Below are 26,929 nucleotides of genomic sequence, written 5' to 3'. Positions count from 1 at the left end.
GTGAAGGAGAATGCCACAGTCGGCTATATTGAAAGGTGAAATGACACGCATTTTGTGCAAGGCAGAGGAAAATGAATGGCAACAATTTTGTGATACAGTACCTGAGCCTTTCCCCTCTGAATAGTGATATAATTTACTTTTCTCTCCCACTGCAACATTTGGCCCTTGACTTGGAAACTAAATCTTCCATCTATCAAGCCTTACCCATCTGCTAAGTAAAATGGCCAAGAAAATCTGCATGCCTTGAATTCGATATAGCCAGCTGCTCCCAGAGTGCTGAGCATTAACATCCAGAGACCATCCTCTCATGCTGCAAAGGACGCTGTCTGCCAAGGATGAATGACTACATACTTAACCGTGGCAGCTGAAGCCAGTGACAATGGCTGACACAGAAAGATGCCAATGTGTCAAACTCTACTTTCAATTACAACACTGAAAGTCAGGGGTAATATTCCCCCAACTGTGTGCCTTCAGCTCCCATACAGCCTGCAGCTAAGATATACAACTCACCAGCCAAAAACCTAAGCTCCAAGCACTCTGTACAAACAACTAAGAAGAAAAAGAAAACTATTATAAATTAACTAGGTTGCAGAGATTAAATTGTCCTGTAGGGTTTCAGGACAATCAACATGGTTAAACAATTTATTCTTCTATCAGCTCAGTGATGTTGGACAGATGCCAGTCCCCAATCTCTGTGGGAAAGGACCTGATTTTCAGTTGGTTAGAACAGAAATTAGAAGAATCCCATTAATGTGAACACTGTGCCACACAATACGTATTTTAACATCACAGCAACAGGATTCAAAGAAGCCAAGATAATCACCATCAAAAGAAACATTCTTTTTTCACTAAAGGGAAAACACTAGGGATATTGCTTTTGAAACTCTTAAATCCATGTCTTTGGGGCCAAATTTCAGGGCCAGCTATCAGCTTGGGCAGCCCTACTCCTAATCCTTCTGAACAATGATGCTTTAACCTGCATCAGCCTGCAGCACTTGGAAAGGATCCTGGCTTTGTGGTCCACACCCTTCTGCTCTGCACTAACTCCATTGTCCCACCTCTTGCTTCTCTCCCTTTTGAAGTCCACATTGTAAAATCTGATTGTGGATAAATATCTAGTTTCTTAAACATTACTGAATAAAAGGAAGTGAAAGATTTCAGCTGGATCTGGAATGCGGATGAACAGATATGAAAAGTTTACATGTGCTTTGCTTTGAAATAAAGCAGGAAATATTTATCTGGAGCTTTCCAGGAGAGCTGATGGGTGAGAAGGGATACTGGTTGACACAATAGCACACTGAGCTATCTATGAAGCCAAGAAAATGCCTACAGAGCTTCCGACATAATGATAAGCTAGATTTGGTGCTCTAAGTTTTTCACCTTCACAAGCACCAAATGATCCAAGAATGATATATTCCTGCTCCTCCACAGATGATATTTTCTTCCATCTCCCCCATATAAGCTATAATTGCACATCTCCCATATGAGCTGATGCAAAAGGACAAATCTGGCCAAAAGCCTGCAGCCTGACAGAGGTGAGCAGGGAGGCAGAAGGCATTTGCTGTGTAATGAATGGACTGCCCAAAGTAAGTATCCTGCAGAATATATTTGTAAGAGAAAACAAGAAATGGAAACAGCCCCCTTAATACTTCAATTTTCTACTCATGTGTAAAATCAGAGAGAATAACAGGTACCTAGGCAAGATATGACACTGAACCTTAAGGTGGCACACGCACTATTTCACACAGATACTACCACGACCTTTGATTTTTTTAAAAATGTGCATTAGAGCTGATTTTGTCTTTGCCTACGGCAACTGGTTTCAGGTTTAGAGATTTGAAGGCAAAATCTGTTGAGTTAAATTTGGGGTTTGGCCTTCAGGTGTTGTTAATCCTGCTATGAATGAAAATATTCTGAAGTCATAGAGGTGCATATGCTGGAGGAGGGGGAGTTCCTAAATGTCTCACTCACTATGTTGTTTCAAGAGAAGAGAAGAAAAAGTTAATGATTCTTCCAATGATTATTTTAAATAGAGTAATGGGTGTGCATTGATCCTTCTAGCTAATTCCACTTTGAATAATACATCATTCTGACTGAAAGCTTGCTAGTGATGTATGAACTTCATATTTCACTACAGCATGGGAGGATATCTACTACCAGGGTATATTAACTAGCAGTGCCAAAGAGGAAGCTGCACTTTTGCCTTTACTTTTGTGAAGTCCACAATGGTTTTAAAAGCTATTGAACTGACTTTGGGGTCAGGTGTTCTGGCTGTCCCTCATCTTTGGATGAGTGCAATGAAGCTGTTTGCAACCACTGCTCCTCACAGCCTTTAACTCAGCCCCTGCACTACTTTGTACCTGCTGCCTCTGCACCTGAGCTGCAGATGTTCTGGGTCTAGGATGGGACAAAGTGGGTTATAGATCAGCAACTTTCCCTTTCATTATGTCTAGCAGGGATGCTCGAAAACACAAGGAGCATAAATAGTCAATTTTACACCAGAAGTTGGCTGAAATACCAGTGTCACAAAAAGAGCAAAGCTACCACAGAAGAACATTGAACAGAATCTGTGTGTTGGTGCAACGTCCTGACACAAGAGACTGTCTCAAAAAAAACCAAAAACAAGACCATGAAACTCGGAGGAAGAGTTAAGTCTGCTTAATGACTCAGCTCAGAGTGCTCTGTGTTTGTGCACGCTGAGTTCCTTTGTTAGCAGAGAGGAACATTGATCGTGCATTGTAACCTGCTGGCAGCGGCTGATTGGAGCACCAGGCTGAGGAAAACTCTGCAGCTCCCTCTCCACAGCATTTCCTCCATTCACTATCACAAGATTTGCAACCTGCAGCATGGTGAGAAACAACAGATGATGTATTTTCCTTTCTTTCTGTAAGGCACTCTTTTGCCCAATTTTTGACTTATTCCACTGCTAAATTAATTAATTTCCCCAAAGCATTCTTGCATAAATGAAGCTAATTTACTGCAAGTGAATAGCACATTCAATTAACAAATTACTGAATGATCTTAATACACATATAGCTAAGGAAAAACAAAAGATATGTTCAGCCCAAAAGCACAATCTGATGAGAGCAATAGAATATCTCAGATACAAAGTTCTGCACAAGACAAAAATGTAATTGCAACACAGAGGAGAGACAGCTTCAGTGGCAGCTTCTCAAAGCTGGGAAAGCTTGATTGATAGACTTTGCCATCTGCAGCTGCGCAAAAAAGGGCTACAGTGGCTGCAAGTTTATTTAAAGCAATTTCAGTGCACTGAGCCTACTTGTTCTCCTTTGAGAAAATAATATGATTTCTTCATAGAGCATGTAGTCTATTTATTTAAGCAGCAGTGTGCAAGATCTCTCAATCCTACCAGCAGTTCAGCTGGAAAAATGACACACCAGGGGGTAACATTTTATCAGGATGGAGGCTATTTTATAAAAACTGCCATCAGGTATAAACTGTTCTCATCCTCTGAGTTAAAAAAAAATAAAAAAAGGGGCCAAAATAAAAAAAGAGTTGGGTCTCTTTTAGGAGTTTTCTCAATTTGCTCAATTTACAGTTTTTTAGGTAAAAATAACCATTTTGACCTAAGTAGGGAGGAAAATGAAATGGTGTAATGAAAAAATCTAACAAGCACTACAGCCAGATCATCTTACAACACCTACTCCTTGATGTACAGCTTCACACATTTGGAGAGGCTAAACTCAAAACTGTGAAACCACAAATGGAAGTTAGCTCTCATTTTCTTCTTCTCCTGGCTTGAATTTAGTACAAAATTGTGCAAGTGAGAAAAAAGTATCTCCAGCTCTTTTTTTTTTTTTTAATGAAAATAAAGCAATGAAGTCTGTTGGCTAAACAGGAAAATTTCCTGGGCAAAAATGCAAAGGCTGAAAAGGAACAGCTCAGATGGACATCTGGAACTCCAGCATTTTGCAGGGGTTTAATTTAATTACTCCAGCTAAGCTTGCCTAGGATGCAGCAGAGATTTCCAGCCTTTTCCTCTTTTCTAGCCAGCACAAAGGATTTTGGTGAGAGAGGTCACATCAATCACTCCTTTAAAATAAGGAAAAGGAATTGTCTCAGCTTCCCAACATCTTTCATCCATTCTACAAGAAAAGTCCTGTCTTTTTCTCTCCCAGCACAGCCCTGGGCTCCCTCCAGCCAGGCAGTACAGATGACTCAAGCCAGCATCTATGAGTCACAAACACAGAGGATGCAGAAATGTCAATTAAGTAACACAGTCACTTCCCTAATGACAACCACACCTCAGTTCACAATTAAATTAGAAATCCAGTGAAAACAAATTATTGTAGAGAAGACTTTTTTTTTTTCCTCCTTAATCTTATGCTTTGAAAAATCAAATTCCAGTACAGTTTGTTTGCTGCTCCTTTTACTTCATTTCTAAGGAGGTTGGTGTAAACTGGCCTCCCAGAACTGCAGCAGGAATTTTTGCTACACCAAATTCCCCATTTCTAATGCAGCAGCCATGGGCTGGGTGGGCTTTCAGGCATCTTTGTGGTACAAGAACCCAATATTAAACCAGTGCTGTTCATTAAAACTTTCCAGCATAAAAGGACAACTACAATACAGTCTTGTATTTGTTACTTTCTTTCAAGCAAGTGCCTCCATCTTATATTTTTGTAAATTTAGCTTGCAGGTGTGCAGCTTTGCAAAATGCTATGAACCTGCACAGTTTGTGCCCATAGTACCTAAGACAGAAAGCACCTACTAATCCTCAGAGTTTCCTCATTTCTGACTCCACTTTCATGTCTGAGTAGCCTCCCTCTTCCATCACACACCTGCCACATCCTCCTCACTGTCTCTTTCCACTCAGCGAGCTGTTTCTGTCTCCTCAAATGTTACAGCATCCTCCCCTCCCAAACTGCTCCACATCCCCCTTGAGCATCCTTCCACAACTCTCCCACCTTTTCCTCTCCACCTCCTGCCCCTCCAAGGAAGTTCCTCTGCTCTTCCACCCCCTGAGATGTTCTTTATGGAGACAGGAGAAAGAAGAAGCTTTGGCTGCTGAGGATGGTGAGTGGGCTTGTCCAGGGGAAACCTGGATGCCAGCAGACAGGGTGCCAAGGGTACCAGCTGCAGGACTGCCTGGGGCTCCAGAGCCAGTGGGAATGAAGTGTGGGTGCACCAAGAGTCAGCCACAGAGCTGGCCCTGGGCAGTCACAGCAGCAGAACTCCAAGAAGCAGGGGAAAGAAATGAGGCAGTCCATCTCAATCTTCTTCAAGCCACTGAATTAAGAGTGGCAGGATATGGCCTGCAATTTTTTTTTTCTCAGCTGCTTCTAAACTGCTCAAGTTCCAGCAGCAACAGAAGAACAGCTCAACCCTACTGTTTCACCTGGTGTAACACTAGACAAAACCAGTGAGGATTATATGTCAAGATGTTTATTTTTCTCTTGGTTAGCATGACCCAACAACTCACTCGGTTCCTTAAAAAAACATTTCAACAAGTATCATGCCTCATGTTTAGAACAAATGGGCAAGTTTTGTGCAGAAAAACAGCACTTAGAACACAAGTGCATTAAAAGCCTGGCAAACATTCAGTTTGTGGCAGCAGTTTCTTCCTCTTGAAATACAAAGAAATACAAAAACTAACGTGACATGTGTGCTTGTTTCAAGATGTTCTACATTTCAGCAGTGGCAAAGTGAATGCTATTCAATCACTGTGAGTAGGTGATAATCTTAAAGCTACAGAACTCCTCAGGATTCTCCAGCCTTCATGCCTCTGCTCCATGGGCTTCTTACAGCTTTCCTGTGCTCCTGTGGAGCATGACCTATCTATGGAGGGCATTTTCAAGCTCTGTCTCTGGTCAGGAAGCCCTCCTCCTACACAGGGTATAACTTCAAAATTGCCAAAATCTAAAAATCTCAGGGAAAGTTATGAGAGAAGAAGTAAAATACAACTGAACAGGATTTAAAACAAAACTTAAAACAGGGGTAGAACAAAAGGTGCTCTTTGAACAAGTCTAGTCTGACCCAGAAGAGTGAAGATGCTTCCTGCAGGTGAATGTACATAGGAATGCTCTCAGGAAGATTCTTCCATCTCCTCTCCTCTCTGAATTTGCTCATCAGAAAACCTGGCTATTAATTTGAGGTGTTTCCTTATGTTTCCTTATTATTTTTTTCTTTCTTCTCACACGCAGCACTGTAACTCCTGGGTGTGCACAGCTCATGAACAGTGGTTATGATCTGATTGATCCCCAGTGCTGTGGCAGGTCAGCTGGACCATCCAGGCTCCTGGCTCATGCATTGCCACAGCCCCAGTTTTGGTGTCAACCTCTAGAAGAGTCTCTTATCTCTCTTCTCAAGATTCAGGCTGCATGGTCTCTTGATGTCAACACCCTCATTTAACCACCTGCAACTGACACCACAACCTGCATCAGGTTTTTCCCTGCCAAAAGCCTGGTTGTTATGGAGGGAGCTAAAGAGCCAAGCTCTGTGAAGGCAATCCACAGAGGGCTGGCACTGAGGGACATCTTCACTGCCAGGCTGCCCAGCCAGTCGTGCCCAAAGTGCCTGAGACCCAACACAGCCAGAATTCCAGCCCAGCTGCAACAAGCACAGCAGGAGCACTGCACTGCTGGCTGCTGTGAGGATGAGAGGCTTCCAGAGAAGCACCACAGCCCAAAAGCTTCATGCTGGAGCATCCCATGTTCCCTGGAGTCTGGTTTGTACCCTCATCACACTGGTAGGATGCACCTGCACTTGCTGCTCTCTTTACACTTGGATTTTAAGGGGAGCAGCAAATATATATGGCATGATAATGAAGGCATTAAAAAAAAATCTCCTATTTTTAGGGTTAAGACACTATATGTCTCAGTTGTATGTCTCAGATGCAATGCAAGCAGTAATGAAGGAAGAGGGCACTTTCTAAAAGGCAAACATAGGCTGGGCACTTAGGACACAAATGCAGCATTTAAAAAAAAATTGCTTCTGACACAAGAACAGCTGACAGAGATAATCTCCCCAGCTCAGCATGAATTTAGACAGTCTTTCAACAACTCTATTAGACAGGTGTGGTAGCAGCCAGCTGTACTGCATGCACAGACCAGGTTTCTCTAAAACCTGAGTGCCCATATGGCCCTGCAGCACACTGAGGTGGTGCCACCTGCCCGGGCATCACCCTCCTCTCCCACCACCATCTGTCCACAGAGAGGGATCAGTATCAGCCTGAGGGGTAGTGCAGAGCTGGTCTAGATAATGAGTAAGTTCAGACTCCAAAATGATGGATGTTCCCATCCACAACACAGGGAGCCCCAAACAGCTTTACCCAGACAGGTTTAAAAGCCAGCTTTACTTCTGGCCTTTAATTCTCTGCTGAAGTTATGAGCAGAGGCAAGTCAAGCCATAAGGCAGGGTGGGCTGTATGCTATTAGGAAGGTAAGCTTATTATCTGAAATGTAATAAATCTCTGTAGATATCTGGAATAGCAGAAGGCAACAGTTTGCTTTGCCATATCACTAGTAATGAGTTGGCAGGAGGAGAGCATTCCAAAACGTTAACCTAAAGCTTAATTTGACTGGTATGCTCTTTGGGAGGGTGCTTAATAAGACTGGTTCACCCAAGATGGGGAACTATCTGTCTGTTCGTGCCTCCCATGAAATGCAGGAGGATATAAAAGAGTGTGATTTTAGCAGTTAGGAATACAAAATGATGAGGAAAAAAAAAATCTTTGGAAAGTGATTGATGCAGTCTAATCATGTTTCACACAAGAGCATTTCAAATTATGTTAGATATTTTTATAGGATCTAGATATGATGAAGTAGGTTTGCCAGGTAGCAAGGTAGGCAGGAGGGAGGAAGGAGTAAGAAAATAATAAAAGTATTTTCTTACTTTTTACACAGGCATATGGATAATGCCATACAAACCACAGATAAAATGCACCAAAAAATTGCTAGCTTAGCTGTTAAGGTTATGGAGCTTTGCTTTCTAATCAACACTTACCCATAAAGCTGTTTTTAAATATTGATCTGATATCATGATCCCAAGGGAAAATAAATATCAAAAGGGGTGATTTAATTCAATCTTCATGGTTCCTACATAACCATGATCCCATTTCTTCCAAAACCCAGAAAGCAGTAACTTAAGTGAAACTTACAGATCAGCTAATATATTTACAGCCTTAAAATAACATGAGACACACTATAAAATACACTGAGATCCAAAGTTAATCTCTTTTAGCAATATTCTTGCAGCAAGTAAAGATGAATTTTACGGTGACAAAAATCCATTTCATCAGGAGCAAGACTGAGCTTTCTAATAACAACGCTCCTTTCTAATGTGGTACATCATTTTACTTTACTGATAAAGAACACTTTGCCAAATCTCCAGTTAGGCTTCATTTGATACAGCAGAGATGTTGCAAAACCAATACCCTCTTGCAGAAAGTCTCTTTAGACTTGATAATGACCACATTTCAATGCATTTTTGATGCACAGAAATGGTACAGTTACAATCAGCAGCTAAATACTGTTCTGATGGTGTCAGTCAGACAGCTTTTCCTTGGCTCCTCAGAGCTGTGAAGCAGTTGCAAACACCATAAGCTCATAGGAAAAACCCTGCTCCACCAAAACTCCCTGTTCAGAGGTGCTGAACAGATTTAAGCAATCTCTATTTAACAAGTTTCATTTTTCTGCATAGAATAAGATGGTGATTGGCATTCTTGACTCTCACCTACCTCCAGCAGAGCATAAGAGCACATCCCAGCTTCTGTGCTGGTTTTATCCTGGAAACTGATACCAGCACACCTGAACTTCAAAACAAAGGGAGCTTTAAATTACTCGAACCAGGACCACTGAGCTCATTTGGAACTCATCACCTTAGTCAAATTAGTGTGCTTTTCAGTGAATCCCAGATGTGGAAGATACCTCTGAAAGCTACTATAAAGTTATGCTGTAAAAGGGTTCCCAGGCTGACACACCCTTAACTCCACCCTATAAACCTGAAGATTTCTGATTTAGATTCATAGGAGGTAAAATATCAGGTACCAGAATTGCTCTGGGCAAGCTGCCATCTCAGCTGCAGAATTATTTTGGGGGTGATCTGCCATCAGCATTATCAGCTAAACCATCAGTTATACATACAAATGTCTACATCTGTACAAAGACATCAAGAAGGGTCCAGACTAGATTATGATTTACTTTCATTGCATTTTTTTCTGACCTCTGGAATGAGAACCATGGGCTCAGAACGCCCTCAATAATCATTTCTCCCACAGTTATCCTGCAGCACAGACACTACAGACGACAAAGCCCAGCAACAACTCAACCCTCTGGCAGCAACCTTTAACACTGGATTTACAGTAATTTAGGACAGATGATAATTAAATTACTGAGGGATATTTTCCTGCATGCTTGCTCTGCATCATGTGTAACGTTTAGGAATTGCACAAGAAACCACACATCCATTGGTAACAGCCAGGGTGGTGCTCACACGGACACACCAACCTGACACCAATCCATGTGACCCTGAAAGCTCCCCACCATCCTCTTCCCTCCCTTGCATGCTTTCATGCTTTCCCATCACTTCTGATCTGGGAAAATACTGACATTTCAGCCAGACCTGCTCTGTGATTTGACTAAGGCTGAATGGAGTGGGCAGCACAAAGACACAGTCAGGATGACTGTGTAACCACCTCAGTGCCTGTACCAAAAATGACACGTTCCATTTATTTGTACAAAGAGAGCCCTAAGTGATTCTTACATCTCTCACAGCAACCTATTAACAAAAAGAGACTTTGTGAATGGAGTATCCAGCTAAACACTTCAAACAAATACATCAATTATGCATAGTCTGTATACTTTTTCCACCTTAGGGATCAAACTGGAACGAGACTAAAGAATTATGTTTTATTTGTATTAAAAATGTATCAGCTGCTGTCCGAGAAGGTTTTCCAGAACATTTGGTATGCTACCCAGGAAATTCTGTCTGAAGCTTGTATTGTTTATTCTTGCCAATACAAGGAGAAACGTGGTGCTGTTATAGCTGAGAACTACAGTAATAATTCTTCAGGCAGAACAGCTTGTATTTAATAACTTTTTCATCTGAGCCAGAAGATCTAAAGGGAAAGGAAGCCCCAATTTTACCCATCTATTTTATATATTCAGACTTTACAACCAATCTCTCTTTTATGGCACAAAGTGAAACTAGACAATCATTTATGAATAGATCCTGTGCTCACCTTTGCTTAAAATGTGCCATAACACTAACAGGTAGCCAGAGACATAGGAAGATTTTGCAGTTTCATGGAAGACACTGAGGGCAAAAAGAGGTGTAACTTTTCTAAGGGTTTCACAAATCCTGTTCAAAATCCTGCAGAACTGGGAAACTATGGATGGGAGAACTGGAGTTTCCTGGCTGAAATGTTAGATTTCTCCATCTATGTCTCACAAATGTAAACCACATGTAATACATTTGATATTGTAACCTCTAAGAGACAAATGGGTCAGAGAGCTAGATGAATACAGAGCCTGGTAAAAAAAATAAAAATACAAAAAGCAAATTAAATTTTAAAATGAGGTGGTCAGACAGGCATGAAAAACTGTCTTCCTGGAATCCAGGCTAGATTTCTAAAAACTGGGAGAAAAAAGGGACTTCCCAGAGGTAACTGTTCTGTTTGGGAGAGTGGAGAGGAAAGGAGATGAATGTATATCTTTACATGTCCTGTTATTCTGTAACTAAGATCAATTTTAGCAAAACTCTATGAAAACTTACCAAAAAATAGATTATTTACAGCTTCTCTCTTTCTTTGTTAAAGAAAAGGTCAAGTAAAAATACACCGCAATTGGGACATGTAAGAAGGACAGGGATGAAGCAATCACTGCTATCACAAAGTCACAAACAAGCCACATTGGATGGCTTCTCAGTGCTCAGAGACACAGAGGGGCTGCTGTCCCCTCCCTAAGGCAGTGATGGAGCCTGCAGCAAGGCTGGGGGTCCCTCCACGCTGCCCCAGCTCTAGGTTTGCTTGGTGATGTTTGAAAAAGTGACCAAGTGATGCATCAACAATGCACAACAGAGACCAAAATGCACAAACTACTACTGTAGTTAGGGAAATAATTTGTTTTTTAGTCTAATGATAATAATCAGTAAACTTCCTGAGTCTCAATCTTCCTGAACCACAGAAGGGGTGAGATTATAGGCTGACAACTGTAATTTTTACATATTACACATGTAAGTGTCATTTTCATGAGTCAAGTAATGAAAACTCCACAAGACATTTTCATTAAATTTAAAATTTTTTATGGCATGGCTACAAAATGTTTTTTTTTTCTTTAAACAGGACATTTTTAAATCACAGAGAAGTAAATTACTGTGTTTAAGAAGCTGACATTAGACACTATAAATATTCCTAAGCTGATTTCACTTCTGAACATCAAGGGTGAGAGAAAGGAAAGGGAAGAAAAGAATACACAAATTCATGCTGATCAAGTTCTTAAGGCAAGTAATTAAAATAAAACCACTAAAATGTAAGGGGACAGTTATGAGAATTAATGCTAACAGGTCAGTATGTAATTTAATGAAGCAAGTTAATAATGGCATCCTGCTTGGGAATAATCTCAATACATTAATCAATTAAGAATCATTCAGAAAGCAAAAAAACTGCAGGTAAAAACCATTTACAATGCTGTAAACTGAAAGACAGTGATCCTAACTTCAAGTGAACATTAGACCAGAAGAGCAGAGAGATGTATTCCCATGCAACACATCCAACCAGCTCTCATTAATGACTGATAGCTCAAGACCTTGAGGACAGACCCCAGAAAATGTGCAGAGCGTTTTTCGTATTTGCAGAGTTGCAGAACTTTGGAGTCCAAGTCCTCTAAACAACAAGAAAGTTTGCAGTTCCTTCCTAACATTTGTGATTTTTCCATTAAATAAATTGGACCAAAGGATGTGATTTATCACAAAAAGCAGAAATCACTTGGTAACCCATCCCCAACTGTTTTCCCCACTCCTTGCTCTGCATCCAAGCCAGAGACAGCACAAGTTGTGAATTGTGGTCTCAGGCTTTGCAGTTAAGAAAGCATTGACAGTGCATTTGAGGAAAAAAAAGGATCTAATTCTAAGTTTTACTTTCAATTAGATTTTTTAGATGCTTTGGAAATTCATTTCCGTAGGTATGTGTGAGCTTAAAAACAAAATAAAAGCCAAAGACTCTCTGTGCATTCTGGTATTTTGCTGTGAACTGTAAAAAGAACTGCATGGCACCACTTTCAGTACTGCCCATATCCTTTAAAACTCAACCTAACAGAAATGCTTTAATTGAAAGTATTGCATTTTGGAGGTCATCAGAGTTTTTGCCTTAGTGGAAAATACCAGGAACAAGTTCACAGAGAGAGAAGAAGAAGAGAAAGGAAGACGATTGCTTGGGCACTGAAGAAGATAAGTGCACATAAGGTAAATTACCCTTCTACACTGCACAGTCAGCCTGTGGATAGAAAGTTTCAACACAGCAGGTTGCAGCCATCATGATCTAGAGACTGCAAATGCCTCTTGGCAGAACACAGGCAAGCAGAAGTGGAACGATGTGTTTGCTTCCAAGAACGATCTGTTTCAGCCGCCCTGTCAGTCTGTGCCTCCAAACCCAGCCCCCCTTTCGCTCACACATTTGTGCCTCATTCCTCCAAGCAGGCTTGCTCAGGATGTTCAGGCTGCTGTGTGAACACCTCTGCTCTTCACACTCACAGACTCAGCCACATGAGCTCCTTCTCATGACAAGCCATGACAAGTGTGCAGCCATGTGAGCGAGAGCCTGAGCCCACGGCACCCTGCACACAGACAGAAACTCTGCTCCTGTTTGCATGGGATGTGACACCAGGGAATCCCAGGCTCTGCACAGTAACCCAGCAGCAAAGGTGTGCCTCACTGCTGCTGTCAATGCACCGAAAGTTTGGAGAACTGAAGCATATCTGGTACAAAAAACCCCCAAAACCAAACAGGTGAAAAGGCCACTGCAGTTCAGTGCAATTCAGCTCACTTACAAAGTGAGTTTCTTGAGTCCAACAGCAGTGAGTGATGAACACTGCTGGGCTCACAGACCCCTTCCAGCTCCCTGGGCTCCCCAAATTGATCATAGTAAGGTTCCAGGGCTCATGCCTGCATCTGCCCCTTCCTTACCTCTTATCTGCCCTCCTTTTTGAGCAAGGCATGCAGCTCAGCCCTGCTCAGAACTGCATCGCCCTCCACAACTAAAAACCTCTTGAAGCTTCTCTACTAAAGTCAAGACTTCATCAGGGATTGTTTGCCTAGTGCTCTCAAGAGTCAGCCTTCTCATCTCCGTACCAAAATAAAGGATGAAGAACATTACTACAAGAAACCTTAATTTAAAAACAAAATAAAAAAATCTGTTGAAAACAGTAGTTTTACTATTAAACGTCATTTGAAACATGACTAATCTGGGCAGAGGTATGGATCAGAAGAAAGTCTCATTGTTAAGCACTGAAAATTTAATAAGCACCAAAATTGGAGATATACAGATATATATATTTTACTCTCAGAGTTATTCCCCATCTGTTCTCCTTTTCCTTTCTTATTTTACATAAAATATTCAAAAAATATTCATATTTCCCTAAGAAACTTTCAACAGAAGTTGAAATAAAAAATCAGAATTTTGAGCTTAGTTTAAAAAAAAATTGTTTTCTTTAATGGAAAGGGTAGAATAGATTTTTTTAGAAACAGTTTCCATGAATTTTTGTCTTCTACCCAAACCCTCCTCCAATAAAAATGGTTTCAGAGGAACTTGATCAGCATGAGCACTTGTTATTAGGCACCCAAACTTGCATATTTTGGCTAAAAAACACCTCTGGAGTCTGGTCTGTGCCACTGACATACTGAACTCTACTCAAATCTAACATGCTTTAAGAAACTCTCAAAATTTTGAATTTAAACTCTCCATGACGCAAAATCACTTTTGGCAATTTTATCGCCACTTATTTGCTGGAAAATGAGGAGAATATTTTTCTGCTCCAGAGATGCTTCCTATGTCACTATACCCCTTGGCATGTATTGTGCAAGGTGTTTCTCAGAAAAACATGCTCTGGTGCTGCAGTGGCCACATCCACCTGCTCTGGCTGTGTCTTTATGTGTCAGGGTAGCTACTTCGTACCTCTCTACTATTTTAAAACCATTTAAAGGCCCTAGTACTGCTTTTATCAGTAACAACTACTGTTTTCAAACAACTACAACATGTCAAAATGCTGCAAAACTGGACTTAATAAAGAAAAATAAATTTCAAATTGTTTTGCTTGTCTTCACTTACATGGAGAGTTATTGGTATACAGCTACTGAATAAAGAGATGTACTTATCTTCATGGTATGAAGATAATAAAAATACACCTGCACTGATACTAAATAACACTGCTAATCAATACCAACAGTTTTATTATTCATGAGCTACTATTAATAAAACCCCATGGGTTCTAATGTAACCATTAAAAGAATTAATACCGTAATTCAATTTTAAGTTCTTTACATCTATCTGAAGTCTATTAAAATAAATGAAAAGTCTCTCAATGACTCTAGATGATGCTCTGCATGTTAATGATGCCATGTGTTATTTTCACTCTTGCAAATCACCTTTAAGATATTGCCTAAACACTGGAGTACTGATTATACTTCATGTGGGTGGATATAATGTTCCAAGAGAAGTGCACACCTCTCTCTCCGTTCTCATTGTCTAAATCAAATTAGTTTTGCTCAGACTTTCAAAAAGCATTAGAATAAAAGAGAGGTAGAATCAGGGAATTTCCAGGAATTGAGATAGGGACATGGGAGGGACCCTGTCTCCTACTGGATGGTATTTTTTCAACAGTCACTGTATTTAAATAATTTATTCACTGAATCTGTTTTGTCATGGTGGCAAACACATGAACCAGTTAATGAAAGGGAAGAACAGGGAACAAAAAGGGTCCCAAGGGAAGTTAAAAGCTGAATTATGTTGTTTGAGAAACATACATTTAAAAAGCATATTTCTGGCAAATATTCAATAGCTTTGATGGTGTTCCACCAATTTATTCTGCCTTCAGCTCATTTAGGCCTCTGTGAAAAGTGAGTGATTGATCACATTGATGATGCAGACCAAGAACTACTACCAAAAAAATCTCACACACAGCAAGGCCACAGACATGCATTTAACTGAAGAACACATCCCTGGATACACGAGGAACTAGTAAATATAAGGATATTTATATGCAAAAAATACACATATGGCTCTAAAAGTTAAAAGGGCTACAGAGTAGTTTTTTTACCAAACTTACAAAGACACGTCTGCATTGGAAGGCAACTCAGCTAAAGACATGTAAACCTTTGATTTTTATTCCACGTACTTTTAAAAATACTGCTGGTTGCACATTTGCTGCCAAGTACCTAATTACCTTTAAAAATCTAGCTCTGCACTGCTGAAGCTCTTGAGTGATCGAGGTATCAACATCACTCATCATTATGGAGCTAATTTTAATGATGAAAGCATTGCTAAAAGTTATTTTAAAATTCATTTTTACTTAATTTCTTTAGAGATGATTTGTTTGAGTACCTGAGACACAGTAACTAATCACTGACGGTTTTCTCTGCAAATATAAAATAGATTTATGTGCCCTCCCAGTAGGAACAAGAATTCCATCACCTCCTCCTGAATTTCTGAGCTATCGAATATTTGATGAGTGCTTAGGGAATCAGTATTGTGCCTTTTCACAGCAGTAATCAAGGAATGAAGTATTCTCTGCCATAATGAATCTACTGCAGGACTAAAAGATGAATATTTCAAATGCAAAAGCAATATGTTTGTTTTGAACACTTTCAAGTTTGGCTTTAATAAAGCAAGTAGTGAAGTATGCAATGAATTATATTGTTAGATGGTTAAAACAGAGCTGTGCAATATGTCTGAATGCATTTAATCCAAGTAACTACTCATTTTAAATGTGACTTATAAATATGTATTACATGTATGATGAATGGATGACTCAGGAGCCATGAGAGACCTGGGCCTTGCCTTCCACTCCTGGTTTGCTTCAAAGCTAGCTCAGCCTGACAATTAACCAAGGCCCAGAGCCAGAACATCATTAACTCCAAGCTGAATCTTACGTGGGCCGCAACGAAACACGAGCACCAACTATTCAAGTTAGGATCATTTAAATCAAGCCTGAGGTGCCTGGCTGGGCTGGGACCTGCTACATGTGTTCCAGCAGCTGGTGGAACCAGAGGCTCATTTAGGACTGCCACAAAACAGGACCCCTCAGCTGGGTCCATCACTATCCTTCCTGCAAATCCAGAAGCCTTTCCTGCCAGCCAAGAGGGTGCTGGCAGCAGGAGATGATGGACTTGTCAATTTGAACATCTCCCACCACTACCAGCTTCCCTCTGAGAAACACCAAATCACTGCAACACTGAAAGGAACGGCCATAATGTGTCCTCCTGAACAACCTGTCAGAAGGCAAGGTCTCATTAGTCATGGCATTCTCTCCTTTGTCTCCAGGGGATTTTGATTTTTGCTAAAATTACAACTGAGTTCTCTTTAACAACAAAGAAAATCCAGCAAGAGATTTCAGGCCAGCTCATCTCATTTGCAAATTGACAATACCTGCTATAGAGTCCCCACAGTGCTATTTTGTGTGAGACCCTCCCCGTGTCTATCCACAATGAGACCCAGACATGAGCAGGTATAGCAGCTTGTATTTGCAAGAATTGTTTCTTAGTTTTGTAATTTTTTTTTGTCAGATCAACTAACCAGCAGCACACAAACAGAAATAGCATTTATCAACAGAGCTTAAAATGAAAGTAATGAGAAAAGCACAGCTTTAATTACAGCAAAATTCCAAGTGCTTCAATTATCCAAGTTCAGAACCAATGTACTTTACCTGGAAATTGCCCCTGAAATAATGAATTCAATAAGGAAAATTCTTGTATAGTCCAAGTTAAATTATTTAAAAAGGAAGAAAGAGGGTACTTAATTATTTAATGTTTCACCAATAATTATATAGTTCAGTATAATGTTCACTCACTGGAGAACCTGATTTTCAAAGGAACATTTATGAACATCAGTCAAACAAAAAACACCTGCCAGACTATAAACTCAGCCAGTGTTGTGCACATTCATTCCAACACAGCATTACCATATTAGCAAAAATCCAAGTCTTAATGGCAAATGTATCCAATAATTTATGTTAAAATATTTACATAGAAAAGCATGCATGATACAGTTTTCTAATGCATTTATAAAAAACAGTATGACCTTTTTACTTCAAATTTTAAAAGCTGTGTTCTAGGTAAATGAGTTCAAGATGGGACCAAAGCTCTGGAAAATAGAAAGCTGTGGTACTTGAACAACATAAGCTGCCAATCAAAATGTGACCATGGACATCTTAGGGACATTTCATCCAAAAGTCACTAGGAATCAATTTTAAAAGACAGCATTAAATTAGCTTTCTGAAATACTAGCCATGGCAAGTTTATCTGCATGGAGTCCTGGAGAGCAAGGCTCAGGGAACACCAACTATTTCTCAAGAAAAAGGTTTTCCCAAGTCATAGATCAACAGCACATGATTTGCTGCTGAGGGGGCTAAAACAGCACCTTGGTCAAACACAGCAGGGATCTGCAAAAGGATCACCATCATCCACTAATAACCCTATGTACAACAATTCAAGCCCTATGGAACTATTTCTGGAAAATCCTCATGATGGCCAAAATAGCAGATGTCACACTGGTGTCCCTAAAGTTTATTTACAGGTGCCAGGATTCAGCATGTGCCCTTCTAGACTGGGGCCTCTGGGCTTTACAAATCTTCCTCAACTATTCTCTGTCTTGGAGCAAAGCTGCACAGAAGGAAAACCTGATACACTCACGAGTTTAACACAGCACTGATTTCTCACTTCAACCCAAGAGAAAGGAAAATGCACCAAAACCCCCAAATCATTTCCCTGCAGCCACAAAACAGGTCATCCCTGGGCCACTTTGCCAAAGAATTACCTTGACCCCACTCTTTGGAAAAGATCCGAGGGTGTTCATCAGTAATGGCCTCAGATTTCACAGCTCCCAGAGCACAGGAGCCCAGCTGCACCAACATCCAGATTTTACAGCCTCATGCCCTGCAGCCAGCAGGGCTGTAAATGATGAGTAGTGGAGATTTCTGCTTCCCTGAGGAGACTACAACACTCAGCTGGGGTCTTGAAAAGCCTGAGGTCTCTGACAATCAACGATGGGGTTTTTAACAGCATAACACACTATTTTAAGTTATTTTAATGGCTCCCTTGGAATTGTGCAAAGAGAGACTTACACTAAGTGCAGCACTTGGCTTTGCAGGTGGGGAATAACAAACACAATCCCACCACAATTTTAAGATCCTGTAAAAAACCAGGATTTAGGGAATACAGTGATGTGACATGGGGCAGTGCTTCACATGGCTGATGTGAAGCCCATCAGGGCAATTTAGCAGTTAAATTCCAGAGAGATGATGCCACAACACGTGGTACACACCATGGCACAAACCCATGCTCCTTCTGACACGGCACACACACCAAACCCTGGATGCTTCACTGTGGTATGAACCAACGTTTGGCTGCTCTGCTTCTAAACTTCTGCCTCATATGGCCAAATTCAACTTGCCCAAAGCTTCCTGTAGTACATCGAGACTAAGAAGTCTGGGGAATCATCATCGTGCCATGCCACTGTAAATTATCACAGCTCCACCAACTTTGCCCTAACATGAAATGCCACAGAACTGCTCAGAATCCAACAGTGATGAATTTAACATGCCTCCTTCCACTATCCTGATGTCAGCAGAGTTACAGCAATTTATGCAATACAAGGATCTGTCCTTTTCTCCTTATCAAAGCATTTGATCAAAATCAGTGTCATGCAAAAAGACAACCTTACTTAATTTGAGCAGCAGAGTCAGGCTTGTCACTCTAACATCATAAGAAAAAGGGAGGTATTTACATATGAGTACTTGCATATTCCTTTTTATCTGGCTTCACAAAGATAACAGCAAGATCACTTTCTTCCTCAGTAAAAACTAGTGTGAAACCTCACAAAGGATCAGCATCTTCCCTTGCTCTTCCCTCCCATCTTTCCTCTCTTCTGAAAAGCAAGACCCCAAGACATTTCAAATCTTCATTAGCTACTTCTCTGCCTGTGACAGCCTGGTGGTGTGAAGTGGCTCCAGCTCCCTCTCTTCAATTCACCCTCAAGTCAGAAAGGTCAGAAAGACCCTGTTTCTGATGAGAGGTGACAAGGGGCTCACACTGCTGAATGCCACTGCCACAGGTGACACTCCCATCACCAGCAGTGGTCCCAGCCCCACGTCACAGATTTGGAACGTGTGGAACCACAAATGAGCTCACCCAGCAGCCCCAGATCTGCATCTCTCAGGATGCATTTCAAACAAGTGGATGCATAAATTCACTCATTTGGAAATCTGGTCTGTTCAAGAACTTGCTACTATGACAATTTAGAAGAAGCTGCTACAGATAAGATTGATGAAACGTATTGATTAATTTTCTCTCAAGCTACATTTGAATTTTAAGTTTTCCCCAAACAAAACCATTTGGTGTTGGTTTGTTAGTATTCCAGGGACTGCAGCAATGTGCTTCAGCAGCAAAGGAAGTTCCATGATAAATGTGTTCTCCAGTCTGCATCTGTAGAGTAGCTATAAAGTCAGAACAATCCAGGCAAAATTTTTCATTATGTTTTTAAATATACTTATTTACATTTTAAATCACACATAGACAATATGAAATATCTTTCACTTAGACAGGTGGGAACAAGAAAACAGATGCACCCATTAAGCTTGAAATAATTCAATGAATTAGATAGTACTCAGTGAACACTTTGGTTTATGGATATAGCCTTTGTTTTAACTTACTTGAAAAAACACGGCCATGGCTCCTACCACCCTGTTTTCTAGAACTGCTGTTCCAAAACTGTCAAAGTCATCAGGATTGTAGAAGTAAATCTGCATCTGCAAAAATTAAAACCAACAACAGAATCACATTAGTGTTGATTCATACAGCTTTCACATGATGCAATGCATACACGTTGTATGTAAACCCAGTGTTATGAACCTGAGATAAAGGAATTCTGCTGAACAATTGTTTAAACAGCATCTTGATTAATAGCATGACTGCCCTGCTGGGACAGTAAGCAGGGAACAGAGTCGATGCAATGCATTTTAATACCAAATCCAAAGGTAAACAGTATGGCCAGTCTGTTCAGATGTTAAACTTTGTGCTTTCTGCCAGCATCTCTTCATTTCTTTGCACATTGAAGGCTCATCTCCCGCTCTGTTAAATGTGCTAAACATATTTATCTCAAAATCCATAGAGAATTTTGAAAAGGATTTCGATGTTTAGAGTTATTCCTTTACTCCTAAAGTAATTTGTAAGATAAAAGTCTGTCTCCATAGCAATGCATTTTTATGAGCCTCTGATATTCAGGTCTATCAGTTAAGGTCACACTTCTCCCTGTCTTCAGTTAAATTTCATGACTTTTATTTCCAAAGCGTTAGTACTCTGCAAAAAACATGAGACAAAACCAGATATATTGATGTAATTTTTAAACGAATAATAAATATTAATAATTACAAAAACCTCAAGTAAGAGCAGGTGAGAACAATGATTATCCCAAACTAGCAAGTGTTCGAGTTACACAAATAAAAGAGGATGAAGAACAGCTTCCTCTATACCTTCTGCTGGTAAAAAATCCCACTCCACTACACACATGCCATGAGTAAGGGCAGCCTACCCAGGCCTATGGGTGCCTGTGCTCTTAATTTCTAGTACAGTTCTTGTTCCACTTCCCACAGCAGCTGAGCACCCACTTCTGCCAGCTGTCTGAACACACTGCTGCTTCCATAGTAGCTGTTCAACCCTCCAATTCCAAAAGAAGCCCCTAGTGTTAGTCCATCTCTATCAGCCATGATTTGCTTGTTTGGGTTTTTCCAAAATAGTGCTGCACGACACATCCTACTATATTCACAAATGCACTATTTCCCCCATATTTTCTATATGCCAAGAGAGATTATGCCCTTTTATCATACTGATTCCCAGGCTTCTGACTGCATATATTGTCTGTAGTGGATAGGTGCTTTGTCAGTATTATCGAGTTAAAAAAACATCACTACATAGGGAAAAGGCCAACATGAAGGTCAGAGCATTCAGAGGTAGAGGTACTTTTTTCAGCAGAAAGAAGACCATACTCCAAATAGCCCACAAAGAAATGAAAAAAAAAAAAAAAAAATTGGCACTCACACTAGCTTCATAAAATTTGAAAGCAATTTTCTTCCTCTTCTTTGGCCTTCCTATTCCCAGCATAGTCATAGCACACACAGAGATGATGACAGTATCTCACAAAGGTGGCAGTGCCTCCAGATTCTGACAACTCGTGCATTGAACAAATGCAGAGCAAGGTACAGCCATTCATTGATGTAGAAATTAGAAACAGTTTGTTTCAGGAAAAATTGCTTAAACTTCAGTTTATCCAGCACAGACCAAACCTGGCAAAACACTCACAAATTACATTTTGCTCCTCTTTAAAATAAAGTCTAAAATTATCTATACCTTACATAAAACATTTCACAATGTATTCCTCACAGGAGTTTATGAAGAAAAGCATCACTGAGTGAGTTCAGCATATGCCAAAATCATTTTGGATCAATTTTGCTCACGGCATTTTAAGGAAATTAATTTTTACAATGCACTCTTGCATACCAGTGCAAAGGGCTTTGGTAAAAGAGTTTTTCATTCAGATCCCTCGTCTTAGCAGTTTAATCTCACAGCCTAATCAAGAACCACACTCTGCCTTGATTACCAGAGACAGTGGAGCATTTTACCACTGCTCCCTGGTGTTTTTCCAGAGAGCGTGGCTGCTCTCTCTGCATCCATCACGTCAAGGGGAACTGTCCTGTATGAAAAATTATTGTCATCTGTCATGCAGTAGCTTCCTTATGTGCTCATACAGCTAGAAGGAACATTTTAGGAATACAATGTCTGAGGAATTGCTATTATATAATTTACACACACATACCCTGCAAAAACAATGGTAAAAAGACAGTAAAGTTCCACCCTCAAAGCCTCATGGTTCAGGCTGCTCATAAAACCACACCTGGACAGCGCTGAGCATTAGCATTATGGCAATTTTCTAATTATGTGATCACATATTGTTCTCTTCCATAATACAGCCTCATCAGTTTTCCCCAATTTACAATAAAATGCAAATGTATCCAATGTATTTTTGTTCTTTTATTCATAATATACATAATATTGAATGCATTTATCAGTAGATAGTTAATTTAATATTTTCTATGGGTGGGATAAGGTTCTTTATGTACAAAGTGGGAATAAGACAGTTAACTGTAAAATTAATTTCACCGCATACTTAAGTGGCCTAAACATGCTAGAAAATTTTCATTATTACTCCTTATTATATAATTAGTGTATACAATATATGGGGCACTTTGCATCTAAATGACTTCTACTGTCTCTGACTGGGATGTAAAAAGCAGCAGCACAGAATGCAACAAAGAGGCTTTTAAGCTAAAGAAAATTTGGATCGTATTATAACATGCTATTTGTGAAATATAGGATGGAGAATCACCCAAGCTTACACAACCAACCTGATTTATGGCACTGGCTGATTTCAGCCCCATACAACAGCATTTTTGCACATTTTTGTGTGTGATCCCACAACAGCTTCTATTTTCCAAAATTAAAAAATTTAAAGGCTGAGAATCCTGCAGTAAAGCCTGAAATGCCCTTTGTAGTGTGACAGTACCTGTGTGCAGTCAGAACTCTGCTCCACACATCCCTGCTGACTGTGCTCCACAGAGCCTTCCCCGTGGCACAGGGCCAGGAGGGCAGGAGTGTCCTGCTCTCCATGGCACAACAGATGAGATTTACAAGGCTTTCACATCGAGCCCCATTACAACTAACAAGGCTGGGAAAGGCTTACATGGCCTTCCTTAATCTCTGATGTGCAACACGGCAGTGCAATGGCATTTACCTTGTAAAGAGGTATCATAAAAAACCATGTGTGTCCAAGCAACTCGAAATTTTCAGTATTTTGGTAAAGCCAAGCTGAGACAAAGTGAAACAAAGGTACTTTTCCTGCAGGAAGACACTCTCCATCCTAAAAAGCTAACACTAATACTACTGCAGCTACAGAGCTTTACCAAGGCAGGGAGAGGGCAAGAGCTTGCTTTTAATGGGAAAACCTCATGCTTTGACACTCTTCAAGCTATAAAAGAATTGTTTTCAAACTTGAGAGAGATTTGCTGTACAGCACAGATTTAAGCCTTAAAAAATATCACTGAGGGCAAAATCTTCAGACTGTTACAAGTGCCTTTAAACAGAGGATTAGGGAGAAAGCCCTCACTCTGCCATAACCCAAGAGATAATCACCAGTCACCCTGAGAAAACATGTCATATTTTCTAGTCTCTGCTGTCCAGGAAGATCCTCTGGCCAACCATTACAGTTTCCAAGCACTCCAGGTCTGTCTATTCCCAGCCTACAAGACTTAAGACAAGTGAACACTCTGCACATCCAACATGTGGGTGATTCCCCAGCCTGGAGAGCCTTTGCCTCCAAGCTCCCACCCCTCCACCATGCCCTAGGAGCAGGACATTGCCTCCTCCACAGGACAACCTACTCCCTGCAGGAACACCTTTCCTCAGCCGTGTTCTTTACACCTCTACAGAAATCTGGTGTTACCCAGACTTGGCAAAATGTCTGTGCTTAGATTTTGATGCCAAACTGGGCTGCCACCACGCTGATGTTGTAAGGACAGGCTGTCCAAAACGTGTGTATTACTGAGAAATACTGCCCACCAGAGACCAGTTCTGATTTTATTAAGTGCAATTGCCTCTGAATGACTAAACCCTCATTATGAAAAGTCACTGGCTTGCAAGAGCTGAGCCTGCTTCCAGTGAACGGCCTCCCCTCACCACCCATCCACAAATAAAAGGCTCTGTCCCCGTGCTTGGCATGACAGGCATCCAGACAGAAATCACCACTCCCGTGCATGACATCTCTTTGCTGTCATTACCCCACTACAAAGACAGAAAGTTTACATCCAATACAGACTGTCATGGCCAAACTCATTCAGCACTTATGAGAGAGAAGCCACAATGAGCATTTGATAGATCCCAGAAGATGTGAGTTCAAAGCAATTCTAAGAGACTGGGAACCAAGCAAGTACATTTTCCATAGACAGATGCCAAGTATTTTAAAAATAAATAATTGAGACTTTTAAATTGCGCTGCTATCACCCTGTGCAACCTCCTACAGCAGATTCCTCTTTAGATTAAAAAATGAACAAAGGCTCATTGTGCTGTCACAGATGTGGAGTACAGAATATTCAATAGAATCAGGAATTCTGGTGCAAGGGAAAGGATCATCAGAATTATCTTTCTGCTCATTTCCTTCCAGCAATCTAAGGACTACAGTGCAATTTAAAGCATGGCAAAAAAGCATAAAAAAATAAAAGGTTTTATACACCAGCCAATTTTTTTATGAATTAGGCAGCAGAACACAGAGGGAGCAGCGATGTGGATTATTATGTACTGCTTTGGAGACTGAGAGTATTTTCAGTGCAGGTAGATTGTAACTCTTTGCAGAGTGGTGAAACAAAAATTTTGAAATGTTTGCTTTAAATGATGGAGTTAAGCACTGAATATACTAATTCTTAATTAGTGTCTTTGCTGCTTACATCGTAAGAATAAATTATTCTCAGACATTTTTACAACTGGATTTAAAACTTCTCTGCTAAGATTATGAATCATACATGATTTTTCTTAATTGAAAGCTTGCATGTAACTTACTTTTGCTTTAAATATGTGCATAGATTTCCAGTGAACTGGATGATGTGATCCATTTGGCTGGAATAAAAATTTTCTACAGACATAATGTAATCTTCACTACAGCACTAAAAATTCAAAATAACTGTCCTGCAGTCTGTGTGTTTACTGGAGTGTGAGATGTACACTGGGGCAATAAAGTCTAATGTTTGACTTCTCATTATATTCTCTTTAAAAAATCCATGAAACTTATCATTTATAACATATTCAAAATCTGCTTAGGAAAGGCAGGGGGAAGAGTGAATCGTGATGTTTTCCAGTTCTCCTACCAGAGCTTGATGTAATAACACAGAGTATATTGCATTCTTTTGAAAAGATAAAGTTGAACAGGAGCAGATAATGGCATGTTTTTCCTGCCTAGTCTATTATTCATCAGTGAATTTTTAACTATAGTTAGGCAGGTAGAGAGATGTATTTTGAATGTCATAACTTGGTATTCTACAGTGCCTAAAAGTGTGCTGGGTAAAATTGCAAAACAAAGAGTCAGACAGGGACTTTGTCCCAGTGTAATTGCAACTTGATAATGAATACAATTCTAGGCTGAAAGAAATGAAAGGAGCTGAAACAACAGGAAGAGCAAGATCATGCAAGTGAAATACCAGAATTAAACTCAATTTAGACGTTCATATCCCTCAGAAGTATGGCAAATTTCCCTTTCATCTCCTTTAACTGTAAGTACGAATTCTTGCTTTATTGTCTACTAACAATGCAGTAGGTGTACCTATGCTATAAATTGAGACAAAGCAATTTCAAGAGTCTTTTTCAACCTGAAGGGTGGTAGCTGCCCATAAGTCTGCACAGCATTTAAACTTGTGAGTGGTCCAGTGACAGTTCAGTAGAACAGGGAGAAACCCAGCACTTCTGGGATCACCCTGAGCTCCCACACATTGCTGGATCACATCCACACCACTCAGTATTTCAAGTCCTGAATGTTAAGAGAGAAGGACTTTGCCAAGACAGAAACTTCCCTGATTTCTACTGCCAGAAATAAACACCCCTTAGGCCTGCTCCCACCCCTAACACAAAAAATCCATCTCATGTGTACACAGCGAGTCATTACACAAGGAAGGCCCATTTGATGCTAAGAAGCTGCATGTTGCATTCATTTGTATTACCCTAATATGAAAATAACGGTGTCAGTGTTTATGCTTTCCATAACGTGAAACTTTTTTGCAATTGCTTTGTACTCCAAGTAACAGCCATATGATTCACCATGAAATGAAGTCTGGAAAATCGTTTTGGATAAATGGAACTATAAATTCAATAGAATTTCCATGACAACATAGATTGCAACACTCCACCACAAGTGAAATGTTATAAATCATTCAAAACCAACAAAAAAAATCAGCAGTAACTCTTCTCTTTCACAATGCACAAGACCCTTGAATTATAAAGCTGTGGTTATTACCTCCCAGTACAATGTCTCTTGTTTCTGATCCTCCTTCCTCTGTGTTACAAATGTTGTTTCATATTTGACCTCCTTCCAAACACAGGAGATTATAATACTAACAACTTTAATACTGAGACATAAGCAAGAACTGAAGCACAACGAGCAGGAGGCTTTTCTGAACCTTTCTTTCTCATCTCCTAAAAATGCTCCAAATGCCTTCATCCCGTGATAATTATACCTGTGTATCCAGATATATCACAGCATCTTGTTAGACACACAAATTTAGGAGGCTCTTTTTCTGGAAACGTGGGTGGTAACTGGTGCAATAGGGTGTTCAGTCAGCTTGTGAAAGGGATGTGAACCACATGTCCAAGGAATGGAAGAGATCCAAGGAGAGGAGGTAAAAATAAAAAAAGGCTAAAAGATTGCCCCACACAGTATTGCTCATTTCTACCCTTCCATCAGAGGATTCCTGACAAATGGTATTTCACTTCAAGTCCAAGGAACCAGAATGATGTGATTCCAGGAGAACCTTCACTGCAATTTTAAAATCACCGTGGCTCTTGCCTTCATGCCTGGAAGAAAAACTTAGAAAATGCAAAGCTCTTTCCTTCCTGAAAAGATTAAGAAGCCCATGAAAACAAGGAGAGAGAAATAGTTCAGTATTCTGGTTTGGCT

The 26,929-nt window shown here is 40.3% G+C and overlaps 1 protein-coding gene across 2 annotated transcripts in view; it reads right to left on the bottom strand.

The window, feature by feature from the left end:
• Positions 1-26,929, bottom strand: part of PTPRG (protein tyrosine phosphatase receptor type G) — a 387,653-nt gene that overhangs the window by 113,864 nt on the left and 246,860 nt on the right. For both annotated transcript variants that reach the window (XM_059856705.1, XM_059856706.1), the window contains one exon: positions 19,875-19,970. In XM_059856705.1, coding sequence (XP_059712688.1) covers positions 19,875-19,970 — 96 coding nt within the window. The remainder of the gene's footprint in view (positions 1-19,874; positions 19,971-26,929) is intronic.

The sequence above is a fragment of the Haemorhous mexicanus genome, chromosome 11, assembly GCF_027477595.1.
Source record: "Haemorhous mexicanus isolate bHaeMex1 chromosome 11, bHaeMex1.pri, whole genome shotgun sequence".
In the NCBI taxonomy this organism is placed as follows: domain Eukaryota; kingdom Metazoa; phylum Chordata; class Aves; order Passeriformes; family Fringillidae; genus Haemorhous; species Haemorhous mexicanus.
The sequence above is the reverse complement of the archived record's forward strand: the minus strand, read 5'-3'. Positions and strand labels throughout refer to the sequence as shown.